Here is a 19005-nt window from a genome sequence, read left to right on the forward strand (position 1 = left end):
AACAAAATCTGCCATTCAATGTATATCATGACAGCCCGGTTGGTCAAAAACATGTATATTCAGATTTGATGAACACACCATGAAATATGTTTCAAGACAGCAACACAGTCACTTTATTGAAACATGCTTGTAAACTGTGTACAATGTATGGATGATACCTTTGCTTTGCAAGTAAATTATTTTTCAGACAATTAAATTTATTATTACTTTATAAATAAAATCATTTAAGTTCTGAAGGAGGGTCACTAGAATTGAAACATTAAATCTACTTTCTCTCCACGGATGTTGCCAGACCTGCTGAGTTTCTGAATTAATTTCTGTTTTGTTTCACATATTATACAGGATTGCTTGTGATGCTCTATTGCAAGAAATGTATCCTCCTATACAGTTTTATAAGGACTCAAAATTGCACTAAAAATATAGTTTTGGCCAAAAACATACACCATATTTTCCAGTTAGTACTATTTCTGAGCCACAATATAGTTTGCAACTTCCATTTTCAGACATTATTCAAATATAATTGCCTAGTTATGGCCAAAAGAAATCATATTCACAAGCTAATCTCATATGACATGACTCACATATTGACTGGAGTCTTCATCACAGTCACGGCGGTCAATTGAAAATTGTGCCTGTCCTTTTGTGCCCACTACTCAGTTACTTGGTGGGAAAATGATTGGCTATTAGAAGTCAACAGTGGCAATAGCATTCACAAAAATCACTAGTGGCAATAATATCTAAATGTTGTTTCAAGGTCAGAAAAGAATGGTAGGGAATAAATAGAATATTCACTTAGGAATGGACCTTCAGATGGCTTAGCAGTCGTGATATTCCTGACCAGTCAAAAGTCAATTTTCTCCAAAATGGATAACGGTAAAATGACTGTTAAACAAATATTTAACACAGGATTGAAGTCCATGTAAGAATGTGCTTAATACATATTGACTTTATTTACAAGAATGGCATTAATACCAAAACATTATACCTATGCATGGTGGCTTAGTGGTTAGCACTGCTGCCTCACAGTGCCAGGGACCCGGGTCCAATTCCAGCCTCGGGCAACTGTCTGTGTGGAGTTTGCACATTCTCCCCGTGTCTGCGTGGGTTTCCTCCGGGTGCTCCGGTTTCCTCCCACAATCTAAAGATATGCTGGTCAGGTGAATTAGCCATGCTAAATTGCGCACAGTGTTAGATGCATTACTCAGGGCTAAATATAGGGTAGGGAAATGGGTCTGGGTGGATTACTCTCCGGAAGGTCGGTGTGGATGTGTTGGGCCAAATGGTCTGTTTCCATATTGTAGGGAATCTAATCTAATCGATCAGGAAAGATTAAACCAGTCTGGGAGTTAATCTGAAAGCCTCATTAAGGATTGTGAAAGATATGGATAAGTTGTCTAAACTTGATGGAATCAAGCAAGGAACCAAAAACAAGACAATCACCATCAGTGAATTCAGGAGAAAAATCTAGTCAGAGAGTGGCTAAGATGCGCAATTGAGCTGAAGAGCCTAGATACATTTAAGATGATAAGTTCAATAATCATTAGGAAGAACAGGAAATGTTAATGAAAGTAGAAGTGTGGGAGTTGGCTCATGTGTGTCAAAACACTGGTATGGAGCAACTGGACCAAATGGTCTGCTTCTATTCTATAACTGTACATGACAAGTAACTATTTAGAATGTGATGGATACTTTTATAGAATTAGAGCTCACGTGGAAGTCTCAGTGCAAGAGAGGATGGAATGGCACAATATTCAATGCAAACATGCTACTGAGATTTGTTTACACAGATTTCCACTGTACTTGATTATACAGGCCTTAAAAACAAAACCAAAAACTTAAATATCTTAAAATATGTATGTATGACTTCAAACATAGTATAAATTAAGAATTTACTTGATGAATTGTAAATGACTACAGGTTTTTGACATTTTCATGGTTGTGTAGTTTAAATAATCAAAAGATTTAAATTAGGACATGGAGAAGTGGCACATAATATGAAGGTCAAAGCCTTAATTTTCACTAGAACCATAACAGGAAGAGAAGCCTGAGGCCTGGTACAGTAGTTGCATCTAAATTCAACACATACATTAGTGGCTTTTGCAAATTAATTATAATTAAATAATAGTCTCAGTCTTTCCAACAATAGAAGCAAATACTTTATTCTCCATTGTGGAATCATTCCAAATGTAATGCTTGAAAACTATATGCTTATGAATATCATGAAAACTGAGTTATATCAAAAGCAGTCCACCCACAGGTTTAAGCAACAATATTCCATGTCACGCTTTCAGAAAATCAGATCAAAGGAATTGAAATGTATTTTTGCAAAGTTTACCTACCCTTCTCCTCCAAATTTAGTTATTTTCAGACGAAAGTCAACAGAATTTTGACTTGGAGGTTTCCACTTCAGTATATCATCACACCGACCAGGCTTGTATTTCTATATAAAATTAAAAAGAGGAATTTAGTGGCATTTATTCTTCTACTTATGAATTAAGCAAATTCAGAGCAGTTAAAGAATTTTATAATGGGACATAGGCAATGGGACACAGACAAAACACTAGCACATCAAATCTAAACAACTATAATTTCTACCCATATGCCAAGTGATTCATTTGTAAGACCTCAAATTATGCATTACATCATGCTACTAATGGGGGGGCTGTAATTTGAAATCATGGTATCAATTCAGGCTATTCTGATGGAATTTGAAAGCAAGTGTATACAGTGGTGGAAGTTACTTAAGTATAAATGTACATTTGATGTCTTTCCCAATAACTGTGTCAGATATAGAAAATCATCTTGACATCGTCCAACTTGAACAAGTTAGGTCATTCCTAAAGTGTTAACTTGAAATATGAAACATTAACATTGGATATGAAAATAAGATAAAACTCAACCGAAATCACAATTTTTACTAATTTTGAGAATTGTTACTTATTCAATTGAACTTATCAACCTTCGCTGGCAAAACCAGTAATTGTGCCTGTCGCTAACTACTCTTAAAATAAGTGACTTAATACTTATCTCTGAGGGTGTCTAAGGGTTAACCCAGATAAGGACAGCACATTTCCTTCCTTAAAAGGACATTAGTGAAGCAAATGCATTTTGACAACAACAAACAGTAGTCTAATACTGACCATGGAATTATCTTTTTATTCCAGATGTAATTTAATTTAAAATGTACCAGTTGCTGTGGTGAGACTTGAACCCAGGTCCATAAAGCATTATCAGGGGCCTCTGGATGACCAGCCCAGCCAAATTATCAATACAGAACATTTTCCATTAAAACTTGCAATGTAGAAAGGAACAAAATTCTTTTGAGGGACTTCAAAGAGCTGCTTTTGCTGATAATCATTTATGTCACTTCAAGTTGCCAATAAAATCAACTATCTATTCAAAATAAATGTAAAAATGCACTGAATTACAAAATACTATATTCAATTGAAAATGAGAAAAGCAACGAACAGGACTTCGTTAGTAACCAATCTGCAAATTGGTAAGCTGAATTTCCAACAATACAAACAGGTATAGTCAGAACAAAATTAAAATTGAAACAGCAAAATGGAAATGAATTATTTTCACCCCCTCTCAATTTTTCGTAGGGACCTGGTCTCATTCAACTACCCAATGAAACAACATGAGGCAATTTCCCTTAAAAATAACAAAATGTGTATATTAAAATTTTAGCTAGATTTTCCTCTCAGAATTAAACCACCAGCAAAACAAGACAGCCCTAGCTATGGGAATTACTGTACATACACACAAATGATTAACAGGATTTCTACTGTCAGGACTGAAGACAGAAATGAGTGTCACAAAGGGATGCAATTACAGCACAGACTGTGATGTGAAGGTGTCGGTGTTGGACTTGGTGAACAAAGTTAAAAATCACACAATACCAAGGTTTCGGAGCACTGCTCATTTGTCAGGTAGCCAGTGGGACAGGATTATAGGACACAGAATCTATAGTAAAAGATCGCATCTATTGTATCACACTTTGGTGTTTTACTATAAATTCTGTGTTTTATGACCCTGCTCTACTACCTACGTGATGAAGGTGCAGCACTCTGAAAGCTTGTATTCAAAATAAACCTGTTGGACTATAACCTGGTGTTGTGAGATTTTGAACTTTGTTCAACGCAGACTGTGGCATTTGCGGTGTGGGAGAGCTCCAAGAAGAATCAACAGGCCATAGGCAGTAATAGGCCATGGAAGCCTCTAAAGATAAATGCTCACGGCAAATTGGAAGTTGATAAATCCCAGCTCATGTCATAGAGTCAAAAAGTCATACAGCACAGAAATGGTACCTTTGGTCAAATCCATCTGTGCTGACCTGACAGCTCAATCCAACCCAGCCCCATTTGCCAGCATTTGGCCTGTATCCTCTCAGTTTGAGTGGGACAGGGAAATAAGATGGAAGAGAGTACCTAAGTTAGACCACAAGATCATAAGATATTGGAGCAGAGTTCAGTCATTCAACCAATCAAGTCTGCTCTGCCATTCAATCATGGTTGACTTGCTTCTCAACGCCATTCTCCTGTTTTCTCCCTGTAACCTTTGATCTCCTTACTAATTAAGAATCTAACCCTGTCTTAAAAACACTCAATATATTAGCCTCCACAGCCCTCTGTGGCAATGAGTTCCAAAGAATACCCACCCTCTGGCTGAAGATGTTCCTCCTGAAATCAGTTCTAAAGGGTCGCCCCATCACCCTGAGGTTTTGCCCTTATGGTCTAATGTCTCCTATTAATGGAAATATCTCTTCACGTGTGAGACCATTGGAAGATGTAACTGGGGAATTGATAACAGTGAACAGAGAAATGATAGGTAATTTAAACCAATATATTGTGTTGCTCTTCACACTGAAGGACTCTATAAACATCCCAAAGAAAACAGATAAACAAAAGGCTAAAGGGAGGAAAAATCATATAACAACCTTTAATATGAGAGAGAAAGAATTTGACAAACTAAAGGGAATAAAGGCAGAAAAGTCACCAGATTCTGATGGTCTGCATCCAAAAGTTATAAAGTGGGTACAAGAGATAACAGAAGCATTCACTGAAATATTCCAGAACTCGTTGGATTCCAGGAGGGTTCCACTAGATTAGGTAACTGCTCATGTGATGCTTCTGTTCAAGAAAGGAAGGAGATAGAAAGCAGAAAACTCTACACCAGCGAGCCAAACATTTGTCATTGGGAAAACAGTAGAGTCCATAATTAAGAAAAAAATATCAAGGCGTTTCATAAAGGTCAACATGGCTTTGTGAAAATGAAAACAAAAACGTTTGGCAAATTTGCTAGAGCTCTTTGAAGATATAACATGCAAAGTTGATAAACTGGTAAATGTCATGCATTTGAATTTTCAGAAGGGCTGTAAACAGTTGTGTGTAATAGCCACGTAAAAGACTATAACACAAGATTGAAGCTCAGGGTATTGGGGTTATGTACGAGCACAGATTGAGGGTTGGTCAACAAACAGAAGACAGAGTCAGGATTAGTGGGTCTTTTTCAGGTTTGAAAGACAACCAGAGTAATGCTGTAAGAATCAATCCGAAGGCCTCAATTATTTCTCATCTATATTAATGAGTTGGAGGAGGGATAAAGAGTGTAATGTATCCAAGCTTGCTGATGACGTAAAAATAGGTGGGAGAGCATGTTGTGATGAGGACATAAGGAATCTGCAAAGGGATATAAAAAATATATACGTATTATACAGATGTGAGGTGACATACTTTGGCAAGAAGACTCAACAGGCAAACTACTATTTAAATGGAGAGACAATCCACTCTACAGAATGATGAGTGTAAGTTTGCATGAAACACGATAAGTTAGCATCATCCTTGCACACAAGAAAGCACATGCAATGCACCTTAATGACTAGTGTTTCGGGAGGTTGGTCACGGCCCACATCAACTCCAGTCTCCCAGCTGGCCTCAATCCTCTACAATTTGCCTACAGGCATTACAGGTCCACAGTGAATGCCATATTCCTAGTCCTGCACTTATCCCTGGAGCATCTGGACAACAAAGACATCTATGACACACTCCTGCTAACTGACTACAGCTCCACCATCAATATCATTCCCCGCCAGACTGATCTCAAAACTCCATGACCTTGGTCTCGGCTCTGCCCTTTGCAATTGAATCCTCAGCTTTCATACCCACAGACTGCAGTCAGTGAAGATAGATAACTGCACCTCCTCCACAATAACACTCAACATTGGAATCCCCCCAAGAATGTGTCCTCAGGCCCCTAGTGTATTCCCTGTACTCCCATGACTGTGTTGCCAAATTCAGAATGAATGCCATCTATAAGTTTGCAGACGACATCAACATAAGTGGGATGGATATCTAACAATGATCAGTCAAAATGCAAAAGGGAGATAGAGGGTTTGGTGACATGGTATAATGATAACAACTTCTCTCTCAATATCAGCAAAACGAAAGAACTGATCATTGACTTCAGGAGGAAAGTACCAGAATATGCCCTCACCTACATCAACAGAATCGTGGTTGAGAGGATGGAAAGCATCAAGTTCCTCGGAGTGACGATAACCAACAATCTGTCCTTGCCATGTAGTTGCAACGTTCAAGAAGCACAACAATGCCTCTTCTTCCTCAGGCGGCTCAGGAAATTTGGCATGTTCATAAGAACCCTCACCAACTTCTACAGATGAACAATTGAGCATTCTATCCAGATGCATAATGACTAGGTATGAAAACTGCTCTGCCCAGGACGTAGGAAACTAGAGGGTGATGTGCATAGCCCAGGTCATCACAGGAGCCAACCTTCCATCCACAGACTCTACTTTATGGCTTGCTGCCACTGAAAGGTTGCCAACATCATTAAAGACCCTTCGTACCCCTGTAATGATCTTCGATAACCTCTTCCGTCAGGCAGAGGATACAGACACCTGAATAATGCACCATTAGGCTCAAGGAAAGCTTCTTACTGGTCGTAATAAGACTATTGAATGGACTCGCTAGCCTCAGATAACGCTGACCTTGCTAACATTGATCTCTCTTGTACGTTCTGTGCAATATTACCTACATGTCTCCTTCTAAATCTTTTGGTCGGTACATTATTGCTTACTATGATCTGCTTCTACTGCTTGTAAACAAAGCTTTCCACTATACTTCAGTACACGCGACAATCAATCAGGAGGTGCAGCAAGGAATTAAGGTAAATGGAATTTTGGGGGGTTAGAGTTTAAGTATAGGGAAGTCTGGTTAGAACTGCACAAAGTATTGATGAATCCACAATTGGAATACTACGTGCAGTTCCAGTCCTTGCACTGAAGTATATACTAGCTTGTAGGAAATTTAAAAGAGGTTCACTAAGCTGACTCCTCAGGCAATGTGCTGACTAATAAAGGTAAGCATACTAAATGTCTTCTTCACTGTCCTGTCTAGTATGGACTCCACTTTCAAGAAACTATGAACCTGCACTCCAAAGTCTCTCTGTTCAGCAACACTCTCCACGACCTTACCATTAAGTGTATAAGTCCTGCCCTGATTTGCCTTTCCTAAATGGGTTTCCTCCGGTGCTCCGGTCTCCTCCCACAGTCCAAAAATGTGCAGGTTAGGTGAATTGACCACGCTAAATTGCCCTTAGTGTTAGGTGCAGGGGTAAATGTAGGGGAATGGGTCTGGGTGGGTGCGCTTTGGCCGGTTGGCGTGGACTTGTTGGGCCGAAGGGCCTGTTTCCACACTGTAAGTATTCTAAGTAAATCTAAGTAAATGCTGCGTCAGACATTAAGCTAACTGGTTAAAACACTAGTGAGGAGGAAATTCATTGCTGATTATGGGAAAATCATGGTATGTTGGTAATTTAATTAACAATTGGATGAAAAGATTCCTATCAAGTTCGAATGCAAAGCTATTAAAGTTGCACATGGGTTTATGAATCCTTCACGAAAACAAATTGTGTCAGAAGTGGACAGCTAATGTTATTCCTAAATCTTAAAAGGAAGATAAACCAAGTCAAAAAGAGAATGGACCAGTTAGCTTAATGTCTGACGCCGCATTTAGGAAAGGCAAATCAGGGCAGGACTTATACACGTAATGGTAAGGTTGTGGACAGTGTTGCTGAACAGAGAGACCTTGGGGTGCAGGTTCATAGTTTCTTGAAAGTGGAATCCATACTAGACAGGACAGTGAAGAAGGCATTTAGTATGCTAGCCGTTATTAGTCAGCACATCAATTATAGGAGTTGGGAGGATATATTGCGGCTGTAAAGGACATTGGTTAGGCCTTTTTTAGAATACTGCATCCAATTCCAGTCTCCATGCTTTTGGAAGGATGTTGGAAAAAATGAAAGGGTCCAGAAAAGATTTACAAGAATGTTGCCAGGGTTGGAGAAGTTGAGCTATAGGGAGAGACTGAATAGGCCGGGGCTATTTTCTCTGGAGCGTCACAGGATGAGGGGTGACCTTATAGAAGTTTATAACATCATGAGGGAAATGAATGGAGTGAATAGACAAGGTTTTTTTTCCCGGGGTGGGGGAGTTCAAAACTAGAGGGGACAGGTTTAAGGTGAGAGGGAAAAGATTTAAAAGGGACCGAAGGGGGAAAGTTTTCACACAAAGGGTGGTACGTATATGAAATGAACTGCCAGAGGAAGTGGAGGAGGCTGGTACAATCACAACACTTAAAAGGCATCCGGATGGGTATATGAATATGAAAGGTTTAGAGGGATATGGCCCAAATGCCAGAAAATGGGTCTTGATTTAATTTAGGATACCTGTTTCTGTACTGTACAGCTCTATGACTGTATGAACAAAATCAAAAACAGTAAGGAATTTAGGATTACCTACACAGATTCACAAATGATAGAAAACAGTTTTTCTAAAGGAATTTGTCATGGAGTACTGGTGCTCACATTTAAGTTAATGATTTGGGCTTTGAGGTCAAAGCAAAATTTCAAAATTTGCTAATAGTGTACTCTTATTAAAAAGGTAAAGTTGAACAAAACATAGAAAGTCGTCAACAGATATGGATAATTAGTGTGCAATTGTCAAATTAATTTCAAAATAGAAATGCTGAGGATAATAAAAACCTTTGCTGCATTCCTTGTCAGATATATCTTCCTGTAAGTATTTATTAAATTATTCTGTGCCCTTAATTAGATAAATCTTTAAAACAGAGTTCTTAAAGCTAAAATAAATCCAAGGGCATGGGGAGAAAGCAGGAACAGGGTACGGAGTTGATGATAAGCAATGATCATATTGACTCAGTAGGCTCAGAGATCCAAGTAGTCTAAACCTGCCTCTATTTTAAAAAATATTTATATGACAATTTTTCCTATTGTTATTGCTGATCCTCTTGAAGTTACATTTTCTGATATTTGTGCTTTCTAACTTCAACACAAAGCCTTTTGGGGATTTGAATTCAACTACAATATCATAGAGATTTTGATTGCTTTGTTTATAGATAACTCAAAAGGTTAGAACGTGATGGGCAATCCATCTACTAACACCACTGGAAGTCTTTAAGTTCAACGTAAGTACCTATCCCATTTACGAACTACATGTACTCCTAATGGGACTACCAATTCATAGTAAATTGAGAACAGAAGGCCAGTTTGTACTTTTAAATTTTCATTGTGGATAGGAGCCCCAGTTGACCTTTATTCAAAATGCGAACAGTGTTCATACGTTGAAAACCACAGACACATAAATATTAGTTTGAGTGAGATGAAAGTCAGCGAGGTGTGCTCAATGCAATTGGTAGAATCACAGGAAGGTATTTGATCTTGCTTTTAAATATGATGTTGAAATTGAGAGTCTAGTCAAATGATGTTACCGCACTCATGAATTAGTCACTGTGATCCTTCCGCTCAATTTGAAGGATTTCATACTCAGTTGAGGATACATTTTTTTTTACCAATTTAGTTTAACAATTTGTAATATAAAATGCCAAAGTACACAAGTAACAAAATGAAAGCACAATCTACAAAAACATCAATTTCCATTTTCTGCAACACTGGAAAGAAAGGTGTTAGAAGTGACAAAATGACAGAATAGGTCTGTTCAACATCCTTAATCCTATCTGTCCATCTCAATACCAGCACATCTTTCACTTAAATAGACAGAATTTCAGGAAGTTAGCGCAAATGCATTCATTTACATTTCTTAAGTCTGGTTAAAAACACGTAAATAATGTCTTGACCTCTACTGAAACCAAGCAATTGCACAAAAACACTCCTAGAAATCTATATTCAATCTCTTTCCTTCTTTATTCTCACATTTCATTAAAAGCTATGCTTTAGAATTCCTTAATTCAGGTCTCTCCATGTTGCTCACCACTCAATAAATATAGGGAGATAGCATACTCAGATTTTTGGAAAACTCTTCCGTAATTTATCAATGAAAGAAGATTTTCAAGTGCAATTGATCTGTCTGTTTCTTGATCTTTCTCTTGCTGTCTACAGAGAAAGGCTACTAATATTACTTCCCTTAAACAATGGGAGCTTGCCAAAATTATCTTTCAAAAGATTTCATCCAGAGGAAAAAAAAATGATGTTGCAAAAGAAAGCCTGAATAAATTTTCACATTTCTCATAAATGGTTCTGCTTTTGTCCCTTTGTGTGATGACACACATTTGTCACAACACAGAAACACTGCTGCCCTGCTGTGTTGAAGGAGTTATAAGAGCAAATGCAAAACAAAATGAAGCTTATTACTACCTATGGTTGTCATAAACACAGCTTTCATTCAGCCTTCTTTTTAAAAAGTCTATCGTATTAGCATTTTAGAACTTCTAAGATGCTGTTTGTTAATTGGAATTTACCATTCTGCCAGCTGCCTTTTAGATGCTAGTGACAATATTTGCTATTTTTGGAAATTGCAGAAATTGAGGAGCATGTCAGTAATTACTCCTCTTTAAAACGAATAAATTCAAAATAAGTTAATTCAAAAATAACCAAAACAACAAGAAGTGTGAAATTCATTGACCAAGAGGATTCAAAATGAGGACCAACCCAACCAGTGGTTTGTTTTTCAGTATATCTCAAAATCTCAAGGTGTACTTTGGTTACATTATTGACTTTAAGTTGTTATTTTAAGAAAGACAATATAATGATTTTATTCTGCGGGGACACAACTGCATGAAGGGGTCTTGTACATTCAGAAATATAATAGTCCTGTTAAATGGTCACTAAGAGAATGGGAGGTTCCGATGAAAGGTGAAACTGCTATTTTAATGGTGACCAAATTGTTGTAAGTTATAGAATCAGCAAAGCTCAGGAAGTAGAGGCTGAATAATATTTTAATAGATGTAGCTGCTTGAACAAAGTATTGCTGTAAAAGACAGATTTCAAAAAACTGAAAAGTACATGCACATACCACTGAATGATTTTAGGAGTTAAAGAAGCAATGACAGAATCAGACTAGACTGTGATGCTCTCAGTTTATAGTTGAACAATCTAACACCACATGTATACTCACATGCAAAACAATAGTTTGGGTGAAGTTGCAGAAACCCGTAACACAAAGTAAAGATGTGCATAAAAATTTAAGAAAACCGTGTATCTCCACCATCTAAGAAACAGAACATACTCATTAACAAAACAAGCAAAATATAATCAAAAGTTGTCAAGCAAGAGAGGAAAAAAAATGAAAGCAAGGCCGTTATGGAAAGCTGAATTTATTCATTTCTCCAAATACAGTTCAATATGAACACGCTATTCAGCTGATTCAAAACTAATACTTCCCTTTCCACATAAAAGATCACTCTGCAGAAAAATTAAATTCATTCAAGTAAAATTCAATTTACTTAAGAAAGAAAACAGCTCATTGATTTGTATTTGCTTTTGATGTTAATGTGCCAAAACAATTTTAGTAATTACTGCATGACAAAGAATACAATGTTTGACTGTGCAGACTGTTTAAATGAAAAGTTTCATTTCCATCATAACTTCATTGAAAGCACAGGCCTGATCCGTATGGCTCATTCCAAAGCAGCAAGGAGCCAAAACACCTCTCCTGTCAGTCAAGGAAGTGGCTGATCCTTTAAGGAATGATGCTAATGGCTATATTGATATTGTGTATAGAAAATCTTTTCATTACTCACAAGTCAGGAGTGTGAAGAAATACTCTCCATTTGCAGCTCCAACAACACTTGACGCCATCCAGGACAAAGCAGCCAATTAATTGATCTATCACCTACCATCTCATACATTCATCACAACCAGCAAAATTCGGCAGCAGTGTGCAGCAGCTACAAGGCCCAACTTTCTTCAAACGCATCCTACAAACCAAGGCCCCCTCCAATCCAGGAGGTGAAGGCAGTTGCACGTGGGATCACCACCACTAGTGTGTCCGTTTCACTGGTTCTTCTTTTCTTTTTTGCCCCGTGTTTTTTTCCTTCTTCCCTCCCAGCCTCAGCATAGACATGCCGGGGAGTGGCTTCTAAGCTTTGCATAGTGACCTCCTGTGGCAGCCTCCCAGCTTGACGTGGCATGATGGCCTCATGATGTAGTGTTCTGGTGGCCTGGTGTGGCAGTGTCTAAGCCTGACATGGCCTCAGCATGGTCTCCCAGTCTTGAGGCAATACCAGAACAATCTCCCAGCCTCATGATCCTCAAGGTGAAGCCTGGTGTGGTATGGAGCCAAGGCCCGGTGTAGACCAGAGTCTAGGTGCCAGTTAATCTGGGGAAGAATTGTACCTGTTTCAATACTCTTTCCCCCTTCAATTATATTGTAGGTTTCAATTATTTCACTTCATTCTTTGAAATGCTATCATTCCCTTGGTAGGAGGGCCAAAACCTGCACAGAGAACTCCAGGTGCAGTCTGACCAAGGTTCTACAAAGTTGAAACAATATCCCTCTATTAAAATTCTCTTGTAATAAAGGCTAACATACTATTAATTCTTCCTAATTGCTTGCTGCACCTTCATGCCAGCCATCAGTAACTTATTGTCAAGGACACAGAGGTCTCTTTTACATATATACTTTCAACCTTTTATTATTTGTGAAATACTCTGCACATCTGTTACTCCCACTAAGGTGAATTACCTCACTTTCTACCACATTCTATTCCATTAGCCATGACCTTGTTCATTCACTGGAAACACTTGTAACCACCTAGCGTTGTGTCATCACAAACTAGAAAACAATTCATTTGGTTCCCACATTCAAATTGTTGATATATATTGTGAACGGCTAAGTCCCAAACACTGACGCTGTGGTACCCCTTTCATCACAACCTGCACAATGTGAGATTGATCTGTTTGTTCCTAATCTCTGTTTACTGCCTGTTATCTCCTATCGCAAATGTTTTAATTTTGCCAACCAACATCCTATAAGGGACTTTAGAACAAAGAAAGAACAAAGAAAATTTAGAGTCTAGATTAGAAAGGTGCTGGAAAAGCACACCAGGTCAGGCAGCATCCGATTTTTACCTAAAGAAAATTTACAGCCCAGGAACAGGCCCATCGGCCGTTCATGCCTGAGTACTTTCTAAACCTGTCAGTCAATTCCTTAGCATCCCTCTACTCCCCACCTACTCATGCATCTGCCCAGGCACATCTTAAATGAATCTATCGTGCCTGCATCTACCACCTCTGCTGGCAATGCGTTCCAACCACCACCCTCTGTGTAAGTACTTGCCGCGTGTAGCCCCCTTAAACTTACCACCTCTCACCTTGAAATCGTTATAACCTTTCGTTTTTGAATCCTTCACCCTGGGAAAAAGCTTGTCTCTATCTACCCTATCTAGACCCTTCATGATCTTGTAAACCTCAATTAGGTTCCCCCCTCAATCTTTTTTTTAATATAATGAAAACAAACCTAACCTACTCAACCTGTCTTCATAGCTAGCACCTTCCATACCAGGCAACATCCTCGTAAACATTCTCTGCACCCTCTCCAAAGCGTCCACATCCTTTTGGTAATGTGGCAACCAGAACTGTACACAATATTCTAAATGCGGCCGAACCAATGTCTTGTACAATTTTAACATGACTTGCCAGCTCTTATACTCAAAACCCCGTCCAATGAAGGCAAGCATACTATCTGCCTTCTTGACCACTCTATCCACCTGTGCAGCAACCTTCAGGGTACAATGGACCTGCACTCCAGATCTCTCTGCCCATCAACTTTTCCCAAGGCTCTTCCGTTCATTGTATAATTCGCTCTAGAATTAGTCTTGCCTAAATGCATCACCTCACATTTGTCTGGATCAAAATCCATCTGCCACTTTTCCGCCCAACTCTTCTGTCTACCCATATCCTCCTTTATCGGAAGGAGTTTTAAAAAAATCCAAGTACACCATGTCCCACAAACTCTATATTATCAATTCTGTCAGTAACTTCAAAATGTTTCAGGTTTTTCAAATATGATTTTCTATTCAGAAATCCGCACTTACCCAGTTAAAATCTAAGCATATATCTAAAATAGGTTCTAGCACTTTCTCTACTCCACAGGGATTGGTGCTGTGACCACTGCTTTTTCTTTGTTATTTATATAAATGATTTGAATGTTAATATATGTGGAATGGTGAGTAAGTTTGCAGATGACACCAAAACTGGAGCTGCAGTGGACGGTGAAGAAGACTAATTCAGAGTACAATGAGACCTCAGACCATAAGAGACCATAAGATGTAGGAGTGGAAGTAAGGCCATTCGGCCCATCGAATCCACTCCGCCATTCAATCATGGCTGATGGGCATTTCAACTCCACTTACCCGCATTCTCCCCGTAGCCCTTAATTCCTTGTGACATCAAGAATTTATTAATCTCTGCCTTGAAGACATTTAGCGTCCCGGCCTCCACTGCACTCTGCGGCAATGAATTCCACAGGCCCACCACTCTCTGGCTGAAGAAATGTCTCCGCATTTCTGTTCTGAATTTACCCCCTCTAATTCTAAGGCTGTGTCCACGGGTCCTAGTCTCCTCGCCTGAAGGAAACAATTTTCTAGCGTCCACCCTTTCCAAGCCATGTATTATCTTGTAAGTTTCTATTAGATCTCCCTTTAATCTTCTAAACTCCAATGAATACAATCCCAGGATCCTCAGCCGTTCCTCGTATGTTAGACCTACCATTCCAGGGATCATCTGTGTGAATCTCCGCTGGGCATGCTCCAGTGCCAGTATGTCCTTCCTGAGGTGTGGGGACCAAAACTGGACACAGTACTCCAAATGGGGCCTAACCAGAGCTTTATAAAGTCTCAGTAGCACAACGGTGCTTTTATATTCCAACCCTCTTGAGATAAATGACAACATTGCATTCGCTTTCTTAATCACAGACTCAAACTGCATGTTTATCTTTAGAGAACCCTCGACTAGCACTCCCAGATCCCTTTGTCCTTTGGCTTTATGAATTTTCTCACCGTTTAGAAAGTAGTCCAGGCTTGTATTCTTTTTTCCAAAGTGCAAGACCTCGCATTTGCTCACATTACCTCTATCAATGGGCCAAGGAATAGCAGATGGCGTTTAAGTAAATGTGAAGTATTGCACCCAAAAGAGAAAATGCTGGAAAATCTCAGCAGGTCTGGCAGCATCTGTAAGGAGAGAAAAGAGCTGACGTTTCGAGTCTAAATGACCTTTTGTCAAAGGGTTCAGATTCCAGCATCTGCAGTAATTTGCTTTTATTATGTGAGGTATTGCATTTTGGTACAGCACATTGGGGCAGGATTTATACACTTAATGGTAGGGTCCTGGGTGTATTGCCAAACAAAGAAACCTTGGGGCACAGGTTCACAGTTCCTTGATGATTGAGTCACATGTAGACAGGGATGTGAAGGCGGCTTTGGTAGACTTGCCTTTATTGATCAGTGCATTGAGTATAGGATTTGAGACGTCATGTTACAGCTGTACAGGACATTGGTTAGGCCCCTTTTGAAATACTGTAATTAAATCTGTTCTCCCTGCAATAGGAAAGATGTTTTTAAACCCAAAAGGGTACAGAAAAGAATTACAAGGATGTTGCCAGGGCTGGCTGGTGTGAACTACGGGACGAGGCTGAATAGGCTAGGGCTAGTTTCCCTGGAGAATCAGAGGCTGAGGAGTGAGCTTAGAGATTTATAAAATGATGTGGGTCATGGATAGGATGAATAGCCAATGTCTTTTTCCCAGGATAGGGGAGTCCAAAATTAGAAGGCATAGGTTTAAGGTGAGAGGGAAAAATATAAAAGGGACCTTAGGGGCAACTTTTTCAGGCAGAAGGTGGTGCATGTAGGGATATGGGACAAATGCTGGCAAATGGGACTAGAACAATTTAGATATCTGTTCAGCATGGATGAGTTGGACTGAAAAATCTGTTTTTGTGCTGGACAACTCTCTGACTACAATTTTATAACTCTACTGATGTAAGGCAAACAGGTCTGCTGTTCCACATTTTCTCTCCCTCCCTTATTAAAGAATGGGATGACATTTGCTACCTTTATCCTGCAGGGACTATTCCAGAATTTTTAGAGCTTTGCGAGATGATCACCAATGTAAACACTAACTCCACAGCTATGTCTTTCAACACTCTGATATAAATCTCACTTCCTGAGACTTAGCTACTTCCTGCCCACAAATGTATCTTGTTAGTACTAATTCCCCTCAATTCCCCATTCTCCCTAATCTCTTGGATATCTAATCCTGGGAGATCGCTTGTATCTTTTTCATTTTAAACAAATACAATGTAATAATTTAGCTTCTCTGCCATTGCTCTATTTCACATTAGAAATTCTCTTGACCTAGTCTGAAATGTACTCATGTTTATCATAGCCAAACATTTCTTCTTTATATGTCCACAGAAGTTTTAACCGACCATTTTTTATGTATATTGCTAGCTTACATTCATATTCTAGTTCCACTTGCTTTATCAGTTTCTTGCCCCATTATAGTATCCATCCACCTAGAACATCTCCAATAATGTTTATATTGTTCATTTTCCCAAGAATCCCATTCAAACACACACTACTTTTTAAATAAATGAATCCTTTCCAATATTAGTTTAAACTTTTATTTTCATAAACTCCAATTATCTCTGATGGTCCTTTGGCATAGAAGTCATTTTTTTCAAACTTCAGTCGGACTCCCCACTCCCATGATCAATTTGGCTGTCTGATTTTGAATAACCTTGACTAAGTTCCTCCATAGCCCACTTTCTCTAAACTTGAAGATCAACTTGTCCTTTCACTGCATCCTTTTCAAAGGACATACACATATTTGCCATATCTAGTGGAGGGTCAGTGCACAGCAAAGCAGGCTCGAGGTGTAGAGCGGACTAGTTGATGACAGGAGCAGACCAGGCTGGAGGCATACTGCAGGGCAGGGACAGTTTTGGGACTAGGGACAAGAGCAGGCAGTCAGCCACTTGCGAGGCTGGTCAGATCAGGTATGGAAATTCTCTTCACTGACCTACTGCAAAATAATGTTTATCTGTAATCTGTTTATCTGACTTATGTTTATCCTTCTAACTTTATTCCTTATTTTCTAACTTACACTATGAATCATTGTAAGGTAATGTAACTTTTTTTTAAATTTCTCTATTTTGTATCTAAAATTTGTACCTAAGTATTTTGTACCTAAGATGGCACCATTAGGGGCGACATTGTAAACTTTCACTGGACTCCTGTATTTGAGCACACACGACAATAAACTTTATTCTAATTCTAATAGTTGAGCAGAACACTCAGAAATCTGGAGGATCTTACTACAGGTCATTCTGCTATAACACATTTCATTAATTCGAATTCGCTGTAACGCGAGTGACGAATCGGGGACATTGCTTCTAAAGTGCAAACTTTTAAAACGTGCATTGGTTATAACACAGTTCCGTGTACCATTAGTTTAAATGGTACTGCTATTATCCAATGTTCTTAGAACATGGGATTGCATGAGAATGGAACTATCGCATCATAGCAGAACCTACTGTACTAGCAAATGGGGCCTTAATTCATCCACAACCAGACAAATAGCTTGCAGTGACATGTTTGGCACTAGTAGCACTGGTACCTTTATGAAAACCACTTCTTGAGATGGTTTGCAAAAGCTCTTAAGATAACAATAATACCTCATTTTACAGAGCTGCTACTGAAATCAGGGCTACGGCTCGAATGTAAAGTAGCCAATGATATTTCAGATTTAATTCTGAATAATATTAACATTATGCAAAGAGGATAAGATACTTATTTTGAAACACAACAAAACAATCCAATCCGTCATTTAGGAGCTAATGAAGTGACCCAATTGGTCATATCTTGGTAAGCATACACAATTTTTTAAATAGAAGTATTTAAAATAACCACCAGCAGTAGACTTTTTGATGTGGTTTTATTTGGCTAACAATCCCGCTCTGTGCTGCACTGTAACTGAGGTGGTTTAAATATAATCCCGCCTGGTGCCTGGAGCTATTTAAAGTGGAGCAGCAGCAGACACTGATAGGGGAAAAAAAATCTAACGCTCTCCTATGTGTAAACAAACACCAAGAGCATCATGGAAATTTTACCCTTGAAGAGTTCAATAAAAAGGCAGCACTTATAATGGGCCTGAATGCCAGTAACATACGATGTTAACAATATGATGAAGTGGTGCTGACAATAAACATCTTCAAAATCAAATAAATGCACGTCAATGAGTTTGAGTCAACATGCAGGCTGCTCATTAACAATGTCAAGTTTTTATTAATTATACAGATATAATCACAGAGATCAAGCTAAATATTGGCTTAATTCATTCACCATACAGTGATCGCAAATGCGGTTAGTATGTTTGGCAGTCACTTTGCACAGCTCTAAGAACAACAGCACATTGCACAGTGGAAGTATTCTTAGCCTTAGAGCGGCACGGTGGCTCGGTGGTTAGCACTGATGCCTCACAGCACCAGGGACCCGGGTTTGATTCCCGCCTCAGACGATTGTCTGTACGGAGTTTGCACATTCTCCCAGGGTATGCATGGGTAGTCTGCACGGATTTCCTCCAGGTGCTCCGGTTTCCTCACACAATCCAAAGATGTGCAGGTTAGGTGAATTGGCCATGCTAAATTGCCCATAGTGTTAGATGCATTAGTCA

At 39.0% G+C, this 19005-nt stretch overlaps 1 protein-coding gene across 5 annotated transcripts in view; it reads right to left on the minus strand.

Annotated features, from left to right (window-relative positions):
- Nucleotides 1-19005, minus strand: part of rngtt (RNA guanylyltransferase and 5'-phosphatase) — a 416785-nt gene that overhangs the window by 110314 nt on the left and 287466 nt on the right. For all 5 annotated transcript variants that reach the window (XR_011953798.1, XM_072553724.1, XM_072553722.1 and 2 more), the window contains one exon: nt 2340-2440. Coding sequence is in view for 4 of the 5 variants with exons in the window: in XM_072553724.1 (XP_072409825.1) it covers nt 2340-2440 (101 nt within the window). In the remaining variant the exon portion in view is untranslated. The remainder of the gene's footprint in view (nt 1-2339; nt 2441-19005) is intronic.

Source organism: Chiloscyllium punctatum, chromosome 3 (genome assembly GCF_047496795.1).
Source record: "Chiloscyllium punctatum isolate Juve2018m chromosome 3, sChiPun1.3, whole genome shotgun sequence".
Lineage (NCBI taxonomy): Eukaryota > Metazoa > Chordata > Chondrichthyes > Orectolobiformes > Hemiscylliidae > Chiloscyllium > Chiloscyllium punctatum.